The sequence below is a fragment of the Cervus canadensis genome, chromosome 16, assembly GCF_019320065.1.
Source record: "Cervus canadensis isolate Bull #8, Minnesota chromosome 16, ASM1932006v1, whole genome shotgun sequence".
In the NCBI taxonomy this organism is placed as follows: Eukaryota; Metazoa; Chordata; class Mammalia; order Artiodactyla; family Cervidae; genus Cervus; species Cervus canadensis.
The window spans coordinates 33,610,846-33,625,556 of NC_057401.1; the positions used below are offsets into that span (position 1 = coordinate 33,610,846).

Below are 14,711 nucleotides of genomic sequence, written 5' to 3' on the forward strand. Positions count from 1 at the left end.
GCTTTAAAGGGCTGCCAAAATATTTTTTTAATGTTCAAGATTTTTAAATTATTAAAGTTATGATGAATATACCAAATCGAATATTTTCCATTATGATTATGGTAACATGAGGAAATGCTCATGATCCATTAGTAACAGAAACAAGAAGCCTGCTTAATAAAGGATGGGATTTATTTATAGCCATGTTTAAAAAATATGTAAATAAAACGAAAATGTTAATAATGGCTGATGAGGGCGATGGAGGGGGTTGCTTCCCAGGTGACGCTAGAGGTGAAGAACCCACTTGCCAATGCAGGAGACGTAAGAGACACTGGTTCAATCCCTGGGTCAGAAGGATCTCCTGGAGGAGGGCATGGCAACCCACTGCAGTGTTCTTGCTTGGAGAATCCCGTGGACCGAGGAGCCTGGCAGGCTACAGTTTATAGAGTCACAGCAAGCTGGACAAGACTGAAGCGAATGAGCATGCACGCATGCGCAGGGTGATGGGCCTAAGTTTCTTTCCCTCTGCTTTTCCAATTATGTCACATTTTTCACAACAGACAATTGTTCTAATGCTTGTTATATGGACTTTTCTCCAGAGGACAAATTTCAGGCTTATTTTGACCTGCTGTCTGGAGATTCCTGTCCTTAACAACAGATCCCATCTAGATCAATTCTCCTCGACTTAAAAGTACATACACTTCACAGAGATCTTGTTAAAAATGTAGATTTTAATTCAGTAGATCTGAGGTGAGGAGTTTTCCCAAGGTCTCATGTATTTCATGCTGCTAGTCCACAGAACAGACTCTGAGTAACAGGATGTAAATGACCTCAGCAACAAACATGTATAGATACAGATGGGCAGATGTAGATTCAGCATCAAAAATTGAAATTTGGAGTAGACTCCTATCTAGGAATCAACAGACCTTAAACAGGAGAAAAAGCAGCCATTCAGGGATAATTTGTAATCTGCTGTCATTTTCTATTTGGACATCAATCATTCTAAATACTAGTATAAATAGTGGAGGGCTCCCATCCTCTTAAGAATTTATCATCTGTTAAAAATGAGAAGTGAAAACATTACATGATAAAATCAAGGGTTCCTTGTTACTTTTATCCTTTTTTTCCCCTGGTGTAGGACCAATGCAGTTTACAGTTCCCAAGGTCACGAATAGCTAATTCAATTCTTTGGTGGTTTGGGGTTCATCTCAAACAGAATGAAAATTATCTTATTATATCCTGTATACTAGTTGTTGTTTATTTAAAAACTTCCTTTGACCTGGACTTTGTCTTAGTTTGGCCTCCCCAGTTGGAAGGTGAGTCTGGGAAACTCCTGTGGTCAAGTGGCAGAGTAGACTGGGAAGAGAAGGCAGCTAATAAAACCTTGTTATCAAAAAGAGGTATCATTTGGGTAGGTGGAGCTTGCATGCTCAGTTGTTTCAGCCGTGTCCAACTCTTTGCGACCCTATAGACTGTAGCCTGTCAGGCTCCTCTGTCCATGAGATTCTCCCAGCAAGAATACTGGAGTGGGTTGCCATGCCCTCCTCCAGGGGATCTTCCTGGCCCAGGGATTGAACCCACATCTCTCATTTCTTCATTGGCAGACTCAAACAGCAGTGTTATCCCATCCAGTGGGAAACAAACAGGGGTATTTATACATCAACTCCTGTCCATCAGGAATTGAAGCCTACCCCTGGGCATGTGGCCAGTCATTCAGGACACTGAAAAAGCAGACAACGAGAGTTATGGGAAGCCAGAAAAAGAAAGCCATCCGTAAATAAATAGAAAATGCAATTACTATCAGTTGCAAGTCGAACCACAAAGCTCTGAAATCATGAGGGTGAAAGTACATGGGAGGGCCATCAAAAGCATCTTCAATTGCATTATTCCACAATTCAATGATCAGATTTATTTCATTTCCCTTTTATTTTCCCAAATCTCTTATCTTTCTTAATTTTTCCAAAATTGCTCCTTATTCTTTCCCTGAACTGAATCCTTGACATTTTTAATTTTCTTAATGTCTGATCCATTCCTCAAATATTACTATAGGATTTGGGACAGTTGCTGTGTGGATTTAACCCTCCCTCATCTGGATTATTCCAATAACCTTTCAAAGGATATGATTCCCTTACCATTACTCTCAGCCAGTCCACTCACCACACTGTTACCCAAATATTATTTTTAAAAACATGAAGTCTTTACGGTTAGTATATAAAATCATTTATGATCTAGCCTTCCCCTCATCAACTATTTCCCATCTGCAGCTGATACTTCAGAAATACAGACTACCGACTTGTCATTGCCTGAGTAAATTATGCTATTTCACCCTTCTATACTATTTTATTCTATTTAAAATGCCCATAATTTATGTATTAAAAACAAACCAGTTGTCATCTAAAATTGGAAGCACACTCACTCCCTCCTCCCTAGCCTACCTAACACAATCAATCTCTCCCTTGCTCCACCATACCACTATTGTTACTGCTGCAATTGTCCTTATTGCTTTACCAACATATTACTCTTACTAGACTCTGAGTTTGAGAGTAACTTCAGTGAAATGTTAACATTGTATTGCCAACACATCCTGCACTGCCTGGTACCTTGTTTGGGACTTGCTGAATTGAGTATAAGAATTTGGAGACTGCAATTGTTTAACCAGATGAAAATCTGACATACTGACATTTGTGGGAAGAAGTCTGTTGAACAGTTTAACTTGTTTTAAGACACAAGTTCTCTGTCTTAAGCGTTAGTGATTCAGTTCACTTGTTGTGTATCATTTGAGAGACTTTAAATCTTTCAGTTCCTTTTTCTACATGTAATTCGCAGTAATAGCATTTGCAATTCAGCACCACGGTGATCCTAACATTTTCCTTACTTTCTATTCTTTTTTAATCTGGCAAAAAAAAAAAAGAGAGAGAAAACCATAGTTTACTTAAACACAATTTCTAATGATAGAAATCCAAGGCTAAAGCATGAACAGTAATCCCTTCTCACTGTTGAATAGAGTACAAGTCATTTTTACTGGCATTAACACATTTGAAAAAGTCTCGCCCACAGACTTGTAGAAGAGCATATTGTAGAGGCATTGAGATCTTAAATATATATTTGACGGCACATTCCCAAATGTTTAGAATTTCTTGATAATATTTGTGCATTTTCCTTAACTCAATGCCTCATAAGCTATGAGTTTCCCACCTCCTGGAGAAAATTTTCCTACAAAAATATGTGAAATGAGACATGAGCTGAGTTATTTGTGGTCAAAATGTCCTCCATTTCCTTTGGGCATCAAAGGAAGGGGAATTTTAAAGGTACTTTGAATGTCTCCAATCCAATTGATCATTTCTTTGCTTAGGTAATTTTGTTTTCCATTTTAAAACAACACATACTAACTGAAGAAAAAAAATTTTATTCAGAAATTTAATAATTCTTCTGATTTGAAACCCTAAAACTAAGTACGGAGAGAAAAAGAGAGGAAAGAGAACATTTCTAATACACTAGGATAATAATTTATATTTAGTATTATATACTGCATTTCATTTTTAATTTCTATTCCACTATGAGCATTTTCTCTTGAAGTTGGACATTGTTTCACTTGCCTGGGTAAAAGTATGCAATGTAATTTTATTGTTTTTAAACTTCATGAGGCCAAACTGAGTAAATTTAACTTCATTTCTGGGCTTGCTTACAGCAAATGAAATGATAAGGAAATAATACAATTCCTCATTTTTATGGAGTAAAAAATTTGAAAATATTAGAACAACGATCTCTTTCATTTTATTCCAAAGATGGCTTCGTATATCCTTGGTAATTTTATATTCACAACGCCCTTCGAAAGGTCAGTCATTAGTTCTAGGACACATCTGCCCTGTAGCAAGTAATGTTAGGGGAAGAAATTAACTGGCATGTATAGGGGGTGGGTGTGACTTTCTTAACTAGCTCTACCCCACCACATATTTCAAAGCATTTGTTTCAAGCCACTGTGTTCTATGTTCTGCTCTGTGAATGTGAAGTTTCCAAATAATAATTTCATATGATATATGAGACTCCCTGGTGTTCCAGTGTCCATCATATTATAGAGCTAACTAAACACAGCAGCTCCTCTGCGTGTTTTAGAACTACGGTGAGATTTTCTATTTCAATTGTTTGTATTTTTCATTAATGTTCCCTATGATGGTTGTACTTGGAATATGTGAGCAAAGAGAATATTTTCTACTGCAAACAAAAATTTGTTTCTAGGAACTATAATGGAGAGATTGTATAAAAATTCATGGTAAGACACTTGTTTTGACACTATCATGAATCATGCTTCTAATAGAATGAAGTTTTAGCAGAGATTTTTAAAGGTACTAGACAGCAAAACCTATGCTGTATTAAAAGTTGTTCACCCTGTAGAAATGCTATTTAATAGTGATTTTATAGCTAATGAGCCCTAAATGATCACATCATTTCAGGGAACTAAAATAGAGCAGCGCAGGACCAACCCTGCTCCAATCCCTTAATATGTTTGCTCTCAAACAATGTTCCCAATCATTGATGTTTATGTATCTCACAACTACAAAAACAGCAACAACATTAGAGCTTTCCTCAAAAGAAAAAGTGGTTAGAACTCTTGAACAGACAAGATATAGGAGGAAATGTAATAGAGGTTTGAGAAGCTAAGAAAATATATTTTTTATAATTAATTTTGTGAGATTAGGTAATTAAACTGTATTGTGAGTTATTAACTTTGATCACTGAAAGGACTGTTTTACGCCTAATTACAGATAGTGTTTTATCCATGTCAACACAATTTTAGCATAATTGAGTTTTAGAAAACTAGATGTCCTATGGTGGTGGTGCTGTAGTCGCTAAGTCATGTCCGACTCTTAGAACCCCATGGACTGTAGCCTGCCAGGCTCCTCTAGCACAGGAAAATAAAAACCTTTAATTTCCAAAATGAGGATTATATTCTTTATTTTGGATTTTGTTTCTTTTGACTTTCTAAATGTTTTTTACAAATGACAACAAATATACTTGATGCCAGAATAATTCCATTCTATGGCAATATTTTCTTATTTCTTATATATTTCCCTAATTGTCTACATTCTAATTTTAGTTCAGATACTTTACAAAGCCCAGACAACTAACAAAGAGATTGACTTCATCATTGAAGGCTTCAGTCGTTATTTTTAAATTATTAATTTAAACATGAATATCATGGGAACACTTAACTTGTGTTGTTTTACTTTCCAATTCATTTTAAGAGAAAATTAAAGATGAAAACATAGCCATCAATTTTAACTAACGAAAAAATAAAGTATTTGACTCTTACTGTCTGTAGAAATGGTTCACACTTTATGTTAGCCCTAAACACAGATACAGGTAAAGACAGATTTCCACTATTGAAACCCTGATACAAAATCTGCAGTTTGTTCTAAAAGTCTGTTATTTGCACAAAGTTTCTCTTTTGAGAGACACACAGAGAATTGAATTTATTAATGAGCTTATCCCCCTTTAAAAATCATGCTAAATGGATGGTGTCTAACCTTAAATTTTTTTAAGTTTGTTCATGTGAAATGAAAGAACTGTGGAATCAAAGGCAACTTAAGGATCATAGATATTAATTTTGGATGACCTTTATATTAACTTTTTCCACATCTGCTTTAATTGAAGTAAAATGGAAGATAAAACATGGTCTAATTTTTTCATATTCCAAGAAAAATATTACTTTAGTCTGTCTTTATCATTTTGACACATGCTTCATTACCTCTATGCTACAGGAATTCAGAGATAACTTTGATTCTTTATTTTCCAAATATGACTCTTATAAACAATTTTTATCAAAAAGTGGTGAATCTTGACAGAATATTTGGTGGCGTATTTTTACCCTGGAATATTTCAAGGGAAAGTTTGTTTCCTTAAATTTTAATGCACAATTTCAGTTATATGATTCTAGCTTAAAATTTTTGCATGCTAAGTCAGTGGCAATATATTAATATGTTTAAGTAAGTTTATTAGCATTGGTATTAATTTTCATTTATGACTTCCTGCTTTGTCATTTTTTACACGTTTACTCTGGTTTAGAACCCAAAACCAGATCTGAGGTGGAGCAAAACCTATAAATTGACTTTGTGAAAGAAATTATTTAGATGTTCATTGGTAAAACTATAAATGGTACTAATGTCAAGCAGGCAATAGTGACTAGGTGCTAGCACAAAACTAATAGCTATAAAGGTTAGTAAATTAGATGTCAGCAGATATTTTCTTGTGAAAAATAGTCCATATTTTTTCTTAGGAATATTTTGCTCAAGAGGGGCAAAAATAAAGTGGAAAAAAGTTGTTTGCTTTCCTGTATAAAATGTCTATTTTCTATTTAACAGAGGAATCACTGGAATCTCTGATATCTGTTCTTCTAATAATTATTTGTTCCATGAAAGATGAAAATGCAAACATTGACATTCTGTCAAGTGGCAAAAGCAATAGTGAAAGATCATTCACACTGATTATAAAAGAGCTGTTTTGAAACCTTTTAGAATGCACACTCCCCCAAGTAACCACTAGACTGCAGATCTGAAAGGGGAGTGGAATACAGTTCTGACTGTTCAGTGTAAAAAAAATTGAAAAGTTAAGTCTTAGACCTGGAGATACTTAAAATCCCTATCCGTGACCTGGGCTTCCCTTGTGGATCAGCTGATAAAAGAATCCACCTGCAATACAGGAGACCCCAGTTTGGTTCCTGGGTTGGGAAGATCCAACCCAGAGGAGGGCATGCAACCCACTCCAGTATTCTTGCATGGAGAATCCCCGTGGACAGAGGAGCCTGGCAGGCTACAGTCGGTGGGGTCGCAAAGAGTCAGACATGATTGAATGACTAAGCACACACCCCTGTGACCTACTCTTATAACTGGAGAAATTATGCTTAATAAATTCTTAAAATTGTGCCATATGGGTAACACCTTGAAGAAATAGATTAAACTGAGAAAGAAGCTTGAGCTACAACATACAGTAGCTTAGAAAAGAAAATACTGGTTTTTAATTTAAGGGAGAAGGAGGAAATATTGTAAATGGCAGAAAACAGGAGAGAGAGAAAAAAGAAAGAAAAGTGGACACATAAAAATGAGTCATATTTGGAGATGGATATAATTATTCAATATGTTATATATTTTAATTATTAAATTCTATTTCAATTTCTTTAAAAATAGTAGAGAGTTTTCAAGTTTATATTGTTAATAAAATATATTTTCTTTTTCTTTCTTAGATGGTTATGTCCTTCGGAGCTACTTGGTGGACAAGTAAGCCTATTTTCTCCTCCTACTATACTTTCAAAAAGAATGATATTCTTTTCTTTAGGAAGGATTCCTAATATCATTTAAATAACATAATCTACTAAGCTATCATAAATAAATTTTAAAACAATACTCTATACTAATATCAATATGGTATATCCATAATGAAGTTAGTTTTAAGTGTCACTCTTTTAAATATAAAGGAGGAGTCCTTCTCATTCATGATTATACCATTGCTGGTTTTATATATTCACTGGAGACAGACATAGCAAACATTGGTACAGATCGAAATTGCTAGCATTTTCATTAATACTTTACTTTTCACTAGCTATTAATGTAGTTGAGGGACTTCCCTGGCAGTCCAGTGGTTTAGATTTCAACTTCCAATGCAGAGGGTATGGGTTTGATCCCTGATCAGGGAGCTAAGATTCCAAAACAAAACAAAACAAGAATGCAGTTGATTGGATTGATCGGAGATCAATAGCTTCTGCAGAGTAGGTACAAATGTCACCTGTTAACAGCTTATAGTTTGGCTCCTAATTGAGGGTTTTTCTTTACTCACACCATGCATCATAGAGTATTAAGTTGCCTTTTTTGGAAGCAAGCCAAAAAGAAAAGATAGAGGTCAATGATTCTTCTATTTTTATGACGAGGACATTGTCACGGTCTGGTACTAATGCTATTAGAGTCACCCTCGCCTCTCCCTCCTGCCCCCCACAATGTTATAAGATTCTGTTCCAAGTAAACCAGTGCAAGAAATGAACTCCATTATCACAGTAGGTCATACACCAGTCCAGAGATGTACAGAATTCAGCATAATTAAGAAATCAAAGAGGATTCACAAACTGTATCCATAAACAACCTGACACCATCAGAAAGAGACAACGGAAGGTTAAGTGCTCTGTCAGCAAACTAGTAAAGAATCAAGAGAAAAATAACCATAACACTTTTGTTTTCTTCAGAGCATTAATCACAGTAGTAGGCATTGGACTTTTCAATGGGCTTTACTCTATGAAAGATACAAATTTCAAGGAAAGAATGTGTGACAAATAATGGGACCACATCTTCATCAGTGATTATTACAGGATGATTCAGAGAGAATTCAGAAAGTGTACTCTCTAATTATTGCTTTACCATCTATTGAAGTGAACAGTTAATAAATGTTTATTGAATGAACGGTAGAAAAAACATCTGTCCTCTTTGCATTTGTATCAAATTTCCATTAGCCAAATCCTTCCTCAATCTCAGAAAAAGGATTCAAACAGAAGACATAGGGAACTCACGGCATCTGCCATGGTTGGCAGCAATTTGAAAAGCCTGCTGCTTCTAAATGCACAAGGGTAGTACAGGAACCAAGAGGAGGTCTGGTCTAAGTGACCAACTCACCTCACATTTCTGCACTTCAAAACCGTGTCCTCCATTTCAAGGTTCTGTTAATATTTATAATTCTGTTTTAATTACTTGCATGTCATTCTCTCCATTAGCTTATAAGCTTCTAGAAATAAAGGCTGCGTCTTACTTATAAGTCTCCTGGTACATAGGAGGGACTCGGTGTGTGTGTGAAATAGAATATGTCACAAAGATTCAGGATCAGATAAAACCTAAAATGTGTAAAAGTCACAAACTATTATTATGAATGCTACCTATAACCACAAACTTTTTAAAATTATATAACATAAGAATCACTTTATGAACAATATCCTGGCTGCTTATTTTGTAACCAATACTTATATATTTTTTAATTAATATTTACAAATTATAATTAGAAATATTGTAAAAATGATATACCCATTTCCTATACCAAATATTTTTGTATTTCCTTCAACACTTGAAGTTCATATGAAAGTAGTATACATTTGATATTAACAAACATAAAGAATTCATCAGAGTTTTGGATTAGGCCCCCCAGTAGAGTACTGTGCCTTGATTTTTCAGTTTGTTCAGTTCAACAAACATTTCTTAACCAAGGACAGATGTATGCTAGGCTTATAGTTCAATTGAAAGATGAATAAGGCATAGTCTGTGCTCTTGGGGCATGTTTTCACTATTCTGTATGTCTATGATATGGAATAAGTTGTGTGTGTGTGTGCATGCGTGTGTGTTTAAGAATGAAACAGAAGATTAGATTAAGTCAATGAAAGGGGATGCAGATGTATATGAAATTTCTTCCCATTTATAACTGTATAACACATAATCCTCATCATCATCATACTTCTCATCCTTAAATGTCTTGTATGACATGAAATAATTTATTAAACTTTTAACCTAAGTGTTACTTTAATATTAAGAAGATTATGTCATTAAAGTAAAATTTATTTTCTACTTTACAGTGATGGAGAGATTTATGATGATATTGCTGATGGTAAGTCTCATGTGGCACCCACCATAGGGAAGAATGGTGAATTTACTGTTCTTACAGATACTGGAAATAGCTTACTGGATTAACAAGAGCCTTCCAATCTGATCAGAATTTGAATCACCTGAAAATGTTAGGAAATGTAAATACCTTGGTATAATTAAAAAAACTTATTTTTGTACATGACTGGAAATCAAGAGAAAATCTCTTCATTTCCTTTGAAAATAAAAGAATAAAAATACTTAGTGAATTTTTCATTATACCATGAATATTAATAAGAATTGCTTTTATCCACAAAAAATATCTGTGCTTGGACAATAAATAGGTAAATATTTCATAACATGTATTACTCATTAGTATTATCTAAGCATTGAACACTTCTAAATTATGATCTAAAAATTTAATCTCACCTTAAATGAAGCATAGTGTAATGTTCCTTTTAGTCTCCTTTTAAATGTACGATTCTTACTGATGCTTAATATTTTCTTCCTCATCCAGAATTACTTTCAAAAAATACATTTAATAAAGTTTCAGATTAAATAATCCTGAGTCGCATTTTGATAGAGAATAGATTTATCCAGAAACTTTGTTTGGAAAAGTACACTGAGCAATGAATGCTAAATAAATATATGGCCTTCCATTTAACTGCTTTTTCATAAAATGAGCCAATGCTACTTTTTCTTAATCCTAAACTAGGAGAGTATGAATCATTTACATTTCCAGTGTGTGAACACTTAGAGGATATGTATTTTGTGTAACTAATTTAAATTTCTGTTTTCTTCTTTCAGGTTGCATCTATGACAACGACTAGCTCTCAGTTTTGGTCATTCTGCTACGTTCATTTGACATCAATGTGAAGTCTGGATTTTAATTGGCCTGTGTTATCGAGTATCATAGAAAATGAATGCACAAAGCTACTTAGTACTTTTGTTAAAAAATTCCAAATTACTTTTATACATCTTGAAATTTTGCACTTGGAAAGTGATAGCTCTGCCTAATCAACATCTTAGAAGACTGCATTTATGAGATGTAAGAAATATTAAAAACCCAGTTCTGCCTCAGCTACAATGAAGGCACTTCTTTTAGTCCATCAATAGACAACTCTTCCTAAAAAAATCATTTGAGAAGAAATGACTGTGTTGTCTAAAGAAACATAAAGAACAACAAAAAATAAATGGAAGGAAATTTTTAGACTTTTCCTAAGAGGGAAAACTATTGTTTGTACTTCTAATGATCATATCTTATATTCTCCATTCAAATTACCTAGCTTTTAAAAGGCAGGGCTATCTCCTCTCTTATTGGTGGGTTAGATGTTTTTAAAAATGAAAGTAGTAGTGGAACTTTTGTATAAAGTTTGTCTCTATTTGTTAATTGTGAATATGTTTTAATTATTTGATGAGAATGTATGCAATTCCTATACACACCTAAGATTAAAATGGTGGAAGAGTCTAAAATGTTTTCTTTTTGTAGAATTGTACGCTAACAGTATAATTCTGTTTAAAGTGCTATTGTAAGTAGAGTGGATATGAATGAAGACTACCCTAAAATTATGAAGAATGAAGTTTGAAAGTAACTAGGCTTTAATGCACCTCTTTTCTATGAAGCCTCTTTTAAAGGTTTTTGTTTTTCAATTACCTCTATGGAAAAAAATTTAAACCATTTTACTGGAAAGCTGGCCAACAGAGGGAATATAAATTAATAAATCTTAGCGTTTGGGCTGTGTTTCCTATTAGTACATACTCAACCAAAAACAACCCCAAAACAAAATGTGAATCATTTGGGTTCCAAATGCTAAGAACACTAAACATGACACAAACTGAGGAGACCTAACACCCAAGAAAAGAGTATATTAGGAAACTTTTTTAACTTCAACCCACTCCAGTATTCTTGCCTAGAAAATCCCATAGACAGAGGAGCCTGGCAGGCCACAGTCCATGGGGTCGCAAAAGAGTCAGACAGGACTTAGTGACTAGAACAAAATATGAATTGAGCAAATCCCAATACTGGCTCTGCTATTAATGAACCTTGATGTGATATTGGATAAATTATTAATCCTCCTCCTATTAATAGTTATCTCATTTGCAAATTTCAGGGTTAGACTAAGTCAGTTTTTCCCAATGTTTTCACTATCAGTTAACTTCTATAATCTTCCTCTGCCCTAGCCCTGTGTTTTAGAAGCTTTTGCTGATTTTTAAAACTCAGTGATGAAATAATGATTAATGCATTATCCATGGTTTAATATTTCAAAGGCCCACCCATTGGAGAGTCTGAAGAGTAGCCCCTCTGAATTGAAATAACTCCAAGTAATTGTAAAAGAATTCAAAGTCTTCATATGGGTTAAGTGGGATTTCTACTAGGTACTTTGAAATGTAAAAATAGATTATCAACTACTATAGTTCCATGTATAGATTCTGGTAGTCTGAGGCCCCCAGGTTAGAAGACACTGATCTTAAAAGGCCCCTTCCAATTATGAAATATTTTGATGTCTAATTTTTGATAGAGGGAGCCAGTATTTGCTCATGTGATGAATTTACTTTAAAACCAGATAAAATTACATCATCCAAATGTGGTTTTTGTTTGTTAAATCAGGTAACAAATATACAGAATACACTGACAGTGGGTTTCCACTAATTTTTTCTTCTGATTGAGAATAGTATAAACTCAATACAATGTCAGTTTTAAAAATGCTAAATTATATCAAGAGAATCTTTTAGAATTTTGGTTCATACACAAAGAAACAGATACATGCCTGTGAAAGATTTATATAATAGGTAATTGCCTTAATATAAAGGAAATATCTGAAGTATTAATTTTAATATACTAAATATTATTTGTTTTGGTTTTACATAAGGAATTTTGTCATGTGAGAAGAGTGACAAATAAATAATACCTTTAGCAGATAACTTTGCCTCCTACTTATCGAGAAATCAAGTCTAGCAGGCTTTCTGTTCCTTAACTGATCCCATATCTGTGTAAGACTCTGAGCCCATTCTTACCTCTTGGCTTCGGCCTCAGAGGATGGGATACCTCTGGTTCAAACCAAACCTTCCACCACTGATGTCCCTGATATCCGCCTCCTGTTTTTGTGATAGAAATTGAGATAACCAAGTGCAAATGCTTCGAATATCCTACAAGGTGCAGCCTTAATCCATATCCAGACACTAACCCAGAAAATAAGATGTCACCACTCAGAGCCAAAGCCACAACCTGTTATCTCACGTTTTCCTGCCTTCTCTGGAGTCTTCTTCTTTCACAATTATTTCATTCTCAACCCCCCTCTCTCACTTCTTCCCCATCCCTTTTTCCCTCTTACATTTCCTCTTTTCTTTTTCTCCCATTATGCAAATTCCCTCCTTTAGGCTTGCAAACATACTCAAGTCTTTCCTGCTTGAAAAACAGGAAATCTTGCCTACCATCCAAATACCCTTCTAACTACAATCTGTTCTATCTTCTTTTCCTCACTTTGTTGTCTTTCAATGGTATGGTATATGGAATTCCCTGGGTCCAGTGGTTAGGACTCCATGCTTCCACTGCTTGGGGCCTGGGTTCTGTCCCTGGTCAAGGAAGAAAGACCGTCACATGAGATGTGGCCCCCCAACCCCAAAAAAGTATATATGTGTGGCAGCCAGGAAAATTTGCCTCATGGACCTTCAACCACAGAGAGCTTAATTAACCAAAGGCCTCAGTCCTGCCAATGCCAGCCTTCCTACAGACTGCTCCTATGTACCCAGCAATTGAGTGTGGCAGGCCTATTCCTGAAAGATACAAAACCTTCCAACAACCTGGCTAGCCCTTCCTGACCATCATATCACTCTGAGACGCTTTGCCCCAACCATCTCTTCCTCCTCCCTTTCTGGGTTCAGACTTGCCTTGCTCGCTGTTGACTCCTCCAGCCTTCCCTGCCTTCCTCCCATTTCCTCTGACACATGTATTTGCCCCTCCCCCATCTCCTACTTTGACTTCCCTGGTGGCTCAGATGGTAAAGCATCTGCCTACAATGCCAGAGACTGGGGTTCAATCCCTGGGTCGGGAAGATCTCCTGGAGAAGGAAATGGCAACCCACTCCAGTATTCTTGCCTGGAAAATCCCATGGATGGACAGCCTGTAGGCTACAGTCCATGGGGTCGCAAAGAGTCGGACACAACTGAGCGACTTCACTTTCGTCTCCCATTTTACTGCATTTTCACTCCATCTTGGTGTTTGCTTTCCAGAAGACCTGCACTGACCACCGTAGCGCTGGAGAGTTTGTAAAAATGCACATCCTCCTCAGATCAACTGAATCAGAATATCTGGTGAAGAATTGTTTCCATCAATTTTCTTTAATTGAAGTATAGTTGATTTACAATGTTGTGTTAGTTTCAGGCATACTGCAAAGTGATTCAGTTATACATATATATAATCTAATATAAAATTATTGTTTGATAATTATTATAAAACATTGGGTACAATCCCCTGTGCAATATAATAGATTCTTGTTGGTTTCAATTTTTAATTACCTCTAAATATGAATTTAATGTGAAGCCCTGGCCCCTATTCACCCTCTACTACATTCTCAAGTTATATTCAATCTTCAACTTACTGCAGTCTGGTCTCTGCTACAATTACTCTCAAGTCAAGGTTATGTGGATATCCCACAGTACCTCTAACTCACATGACTCAAAACTAAACTCAACCTCTTTTCCCTTTTCAGCTGATGATTCCTCCTATAGATTCTATTTCCATGACAAATCAACCATCCATTCACTCAAGCTCGAAACCCAAAAGTTTCTCTGCTTCTGCTCCTTCACTTTTCATGTCCAATGACTCATCGTTAAACTGAACTCCTCAAAAGTAAAGAATCTGTCTTACTTGTTTTATACTCCTATACCTGGGTTGAGAAGTTTCCCTGGAGCAGGAAATGGCAACCCAATCCAGTATTCTTGCCTGGGAAATCCCTTGAACAAAGGAGCCTGGCAGGATACAGTCCATGGGGTAACAAGAGTCGGACATGACTTAGCAACTAAACAACACCAACAAATTTGAAAGTGACATTGAAACACTTAAGATTTAACACAATAAATATAAATAATATAATACTAAACCCAATGTCTCAACCAGGTCCAGTTCCTACA

General features: G+C 35.4%; 1 protein-coding gene across 4 annotated transcripts in view; it reads left to right on the forward strand.

The window, feature by feature from the left end:
* The window catches only part of FYB1 (FYN binding protein 1), a 164,300-nt gene extending 151,797 nt beyond the window's left edge, over window positions 1–12,503 (forward strand). For all 4 annotated transcript variants that reach the window (XM_043488906.1, XM_043488909.1, XM_043488907.1 and 1 more), the window contains 3 exons: window positions 7,217–7,250; window positions 9,575–9,606; window positions 10,389–12,503. In XM_043488906.1, coding sequence (XP_043344841.1) covers window positions 7,217–7,250; window positions 9,575–9,606; window positions 10,389–10,411 — 89 coding nt within the window. In that variant the 3' untranslated portion in view covers window positions 10,412–12,503. The remainder of the gene's footprint in view (window positions 1–7,216; window positions 7,251–9,574; window positions 9,607–10,388) is intronic.
* The last annotated feature ends 2,208 nt before the right edge of the window (window positions 12,504–14,711 follow it).